Below are 5,457 nucleotides of genomic sequence, written 5' to 3' on the forward strand. Positions count from 1 at the left end.
TAGTGTCCAGCAATCACATTGATGTGGAATGAATAATTTCTGCGGTGGATGGGAAGTCCATTTTGATTGCCACTGCAGCAAGAGACCCCGCCTTGGGTACAAATGTTGGTACAACTAATATCCAACCAGACTATCATACTATTAACAATAAACAAACAAAGGACACTTGTGAAATTAAGAATAGGAAGTTTGAAACCAGGCAAAACTCATAACAAAAGTATCATTTCTTGTAGAAAAGTATCATTTCTTGTAATGCTGGGAGAGTATATTAATTAATCGTATGACAGAGAGGACAGATTCAAGAGCTGTGGTCACGCAGCTGTCATTGGATATTACAAATCCACCCTCCCTAGCTAGCCATCTTCTTTCCTGGACAGCAAATAAGAGTTTGCAGCTGTCGGGTCTCTCTCTCTCTCTCGGCACTCCTTCGTGTTAATTGAACAGCCAAACCCCAACCTAACCTATTTGTTATCAAAACAACCCTCAAGTAATATTAACAACAGCATCATAGACTAGCATGCTAGCTAATTAAGTTCCATCCAGCCATCACTTTCTTTGTCTCAAAATTCTTGCAATGATTCTTTGTGGTGAAGAAACAGAATGAAGGAAATAGGGGGGCGTTTACGTATAGAGCAGAAAGCAGAGACAACGAGGAGATGGAGAGGAGGAGCTGTCACGGCTATCTGAGTGATATATCAAGAGTTCATGCATGAAAAAAGGATAATCAGTACTTGTCATTTTGATGATTTGCGTGCCATGGCTTATCCACACCATCGATCTCAGTTTGGAGATACAACGTTTACAAAAGTGTTTGTTGGGGGACTAGCTTGGGAGACCCCAACTGAGGAAATGCGTAGATACTTTGAGCAGTTTGGGGAGATTCTTGAAGCTGTTATCATTGCAGACAAAAACACTGGAAAATCTAAAGGATACGGATTTGTAAGTTGATAAGATCTCTATTAAATTGCACAGACCATGTTCAGATGACTCAAATTCGTTAGGCCTTTTTTGATCACCAATATATATTTATATATATACAGGTGACTTTTCGTGATCCGGAATCTGCAAGAAGGGCTTGTGCTGAACCGAACCCGGTGATCGATGGCAGAAGAGCGAATTGTAACATTGCTTCACTTGGACGGCCGAGACCTTCACCGCCTCGAGGTTCATTATTGTTTTTGATTAATCAGAATTATATTATTAATCAGCCATCATATAATGTATCAACTGTATTTGGTTTCTACAACTATTCACCACTAATAATTAATAGTTAATTATTTTTTTAAATTTTGTTTGTTGTTACTTCAGGAAGACCGCAAGGTAGCAATCCCTTCCAGCGAAGTGCACCACCTGGTGCGCCATCATACGGCGGAGTTGCGGCACCATTTCCTCCTCTAGCTCCTCCTCCACCTCCACCACCTGTCCTCTATACACATTACGGGTTAGTTCCTTTTGCTTTCCAATTTTCTAAAGCTAATTATTTGGCTACATTAGTTGTAGGAAATGGTCCACCACACTCTCTGTTTCGTTTTTTCCACTCGATGCAGTTGTTATCAGCCTGTGAACAATTAAAAAGCTATAGCTATTGACTCTTTTTTTTTTTTAATATGAAATTATAGCTAGTAAATATTGAGCTGGCAATGCGACATCACAGAAAATAAATAGACAAACCAGTAAAGACTTTGTAATGAAGGGGGTTACCATTACTGCTCCCTCCGAAGTTCATAAGCTTACATGTTACCTCAGGACAGCTACGTCCTATGCAACAATGTGACCCACCTGGCCTTGCTGCATGAGACTTATTTGCATGGCCTGATTTAATCAAGAAAAGACTTTATGAACAGAGGGTTAGTGCTAGAGAAATTGAAGAGAATAGAATCTAATAATTTGGCCTTCAAATAATATTCCCAGCGTTATCGTTATACAATGTTAAAAAATAATTCGTTTCCTCCCCTACAAATGCTGCATGCACTCGAAAATGCAGGCACACCACACAGACTTAGATGCGTATCAATCTTTATTAAATAATCTCAACATAATATATTACACTTAGTGTGGTAAATTTAATTAGACGAGTATATTAAAAAATAAAAAAAAATCAAATAATTGAACCTGTTATATCCTAGTAGATTGTGATAAATGCTCCGTTCTCAAATTTATAAATTTCTATTATAAATTTTTATTTATTGTAAGTGGGATTGGTAAGTTTAACATATCCCAGATATTTTAAATAGATATTAATTTGTTGGCGGTATTTAACTTTGTAAAGTTATTGCATCGATAATGATCCCATCCTATGAAAAATAGATCAATGATCTCCCCTTAATTTTATTGAAAAGAAAATTTACAGTCACGATAAAGGCTATATGTTGCTGGGATTTCCCTATGATCTAATTGATACAGGATAATGGAGAGTGAGGCTGTCTCTTATTTTGATTACGTTATCTATTTATCTGGAGAGGGAAATTGAGAAGCTTTCAAGGAAAATGACAGGGACATGGATTAATGGAACTCTCTAATAATGATGAAAAGCTAGCTATCTACTATTTCCATGTAGCCATCGGAAGATCCACATATCCGTGGGAATTATGTTTGATTAGAAATAAAATCACCAATTAATACGAAGAAGACATCATTTTGATATTTCCCTGCCACAGGGCTGCGGTGGATGTTACCATGCATGCCGGCCCAGACGGTAGGGAGATTCGATCAATATTTATTCATCTTAGAAATAATTCTCTTACATATATATGTATATATTTATATGAATTTATCATATTGAAGATATGATGGAATTGATTTTAGTGCCCACCATAAGCAGACATTGTTATTGGTAGCAGTTGCTATCACAGTGGGTCTCAACCGCAGCACAACAATTAAATTCCCGATGCTACCTGTTTCCTCAGCTAGAGAAGCAACTTACAGAATCTAATTAGATTTCATGTAGCTTTTTTCTCGTTCATACGTACTATGATTCATTGACTCAACTCCTGCAGGTATCCAACCTACACTCCTGACTATGGGCACCCCCAGGTTAACACCCCTTCTCTGCTTGTTTATTGATTTTTCATGTGCTCAAGGAAAAAAAATCGGAAAGTTACAGACAATAGTTCGGTAAAATTAATATATACTACGGTGGATGGACATGGATGCAGGCAATGTATAATTCACAAATTCAACAGCCAGCTCAATACTATCATCAGATGTACGGGACATCATCATCCACCATAGGCGCACCATACTATTATGGCTACTCTTTGCAAGCTCCAAGGACAGCACTCTCTGGACCTCAGGCTCAACGAATACCTGGACCGTCTTATTTATACTTCCCAACGTCTATGGAGGGGTCCTTCTCTTCGTTTCCTTCTCCAACTATTCAACCCGCAAGGCATCCCTTTCCCTCTTCTAGTACAGCTGGTACGTGCTTGCTTTTTATCCTTCTCTTCAATGATCTTCAGCTCCCCATTCATAGAAAACATACACATTTGGAGATACATAATATACATACATACATACATACATATATATATTTATGCTTAATCATAAGAAGGATAAAACATACATAATATATACAATGATGATCGAAAGTGTTTAACCCCAGTCGTTACTTGATGGATCGAAGACTGAATAGATCATTAGGTTTGACTTAGGCATTCGTTCTTCTTTCCATATCTCTCCACATATATATATCATGCATTAGTAGATAATGTTAAAAATTAGGGCTTGTCTAGCTAGCTACTTAGCTGGCCTTAATACCGGGGGGCCGCATGGGCAACCTCAACCATGTGGATGAGCTGTCTGGTTATCTGGATGACCCAAGTACTGGGTCAATATAAAGTAAGGACAGAGGAGCATAAGGTGTAAACAAATAGTGATTGCATGTGGTTTCAGTATCAACTATCAAGATGGTAGTTGATTCTGAGATGCAGTCAAATGATCGTGTATGTAAAGAGGCCCACAACGCATGTTATATACTGCCATGCGTTGCTTTTAGGTATTTAAAAGCTACCACACGAACTTTTATTCAACCAATAAATGACTACAGTAGCCGAATCAGTAAATATACGATGGGATTTTCCTTCTCAAGAAAGAAAGAATCGTGGGATTTCACGAGGAAAAGCTAATGTATATCACCAAGTTCATAATGAAGATGCATTAGAAAATATTTGAAATGTGGCTTCTGGCAGTAGCTAGTGTTTTAAGCTTATTCTACTTGACAAAAAAATTTGAACTGTTGAGAGACCATGATGGGTCTTTTGCTTGGTTATCGTATGTTCTTAGATCTCTGGGCATCGACTGATCTGGTTTTATTCCATGAAGCAGATCTCATGGTCCCTGATGAATTATCTAGCTTTGTTGTTCTTTGTTAATTTTCTTCCTTTTTAGTTCCGTTTCCGTTTGAGCAGTCTCTGTTCATCTTCCCTGCGGGTTATCCCCTTGCCGTGTGCTTGTTTACCTATCAAAAATAAATAAATAAATGACCTTTAATCGATTCAGAATATACATAGGATTTTACATGGGTCTATAATCTCCACCTTTAACAACCACGACATATATTGAGAATTTACTTTACGTCGAGCCCCTCATCATCCATCACCTGAACTACCAACGTGCTATAAATCTACTTGATGACCTGGCTAGTTGGATCGACCCAATAACCCACTATATAACTTAGAGCCTTGTTTGGGTTGTATTTTTTTGCAGATCATGATAGATATTGACCTAGTAAAACATGATTGATCTAGCTCTAGCATATCAATTTTAAGGATTTTTTTGGTCCAAAACAATATTGTGTTAACTAAAAAAAATGATTTTTTTTAGATTAATCTGAATTCACCCATTGACCCATGAATTGATCCAACTAACGGAGCAAGTTCTAATAACTATGAAAATTATGTTAGCTCTGGCCATAATTTATAGCCTTTTCTTTCCGTTCTGTTATTTTTATAAAATTCTTGAGGGTCGTATTTTTAAATTTTAACAACAATAGTTCATTCTACTGAACTGGTGTGGTTAATTAGTTTGTGCTTACATATGTATATAATATCAATCCAATAATTTTTACCTGAATTTAATCCACCGAACTAAATTAATCGGTTGAAGCGGTGGCCCGGGCTGCATCCTTCATCTAACTACATGGAAAAATAAATTAAGATTGGATATCTTGTTGCAATAGTAAAATTAAAGATGGCAAGTAAAATCAGTTTTCCTCCCAGTTAATTCTTCTTCTTTGTTTTTTCGTTCTGATGATGGTTAGTATCATTGGCTGTAGCTATTGCATCTGCAATTTGATAAATGAAAGCATCATGGGTACTGATGCTTTTGCCTGCCGCTAAGAAAACTGCGATGTCCACACACACAATATTTATGTATCAGATATACTGACTGCAGACTTTGTTTGTCTATGTTTGGCCTCAGCCTCATCGGCTCCACAGAACACCACCACGGAAACAGAAG

The 5,457-nt window shown here is 37.3% G+C and overlaps 1 protein-coding gene across 1 annotated transcript; it reads left to right on the plus strand.

Moving 5' to 3' along the window:
* Positions 1-243: 243 nt before the first annotated feature.
* Positions 244-5,456, plus strand: LOC105120831 (RNA-binding (RRM/RBD/RNP motifs) family protein; the record flags this gene model as incomplete). The annotated part of the gene is made up of 6 exons (XM_011019217.1): positions 244-939; positions 1,041-1,164; positions 1,309-1,441; positions 2,997-3,033; positions 3,156-3,417; positions 5,419-5,456. Coding segments are annotated over exons 1-6 (828 nt in total), but the record flags the coding sequence as incomplete, so codon positions are not given.
* Between the last annotated feature and the right edge of the window lies 1 nt (position 5,457).

This window comes from Populus euphratica, unplaced genomic scaffold (genome assembly GCF_000495115.2).
Source record: "Populus euphratica unplaced genomic scaffold, PopEup_1.0 scaffold6.1, whole genome shotgun sequence".
NCBI classification, from domain to species: Eukaryota; Viridiplantae; Streptophyta; class Magnoliopsida; order Malpighiales; family Salicaceae; genus Populus; species Populus euphratica.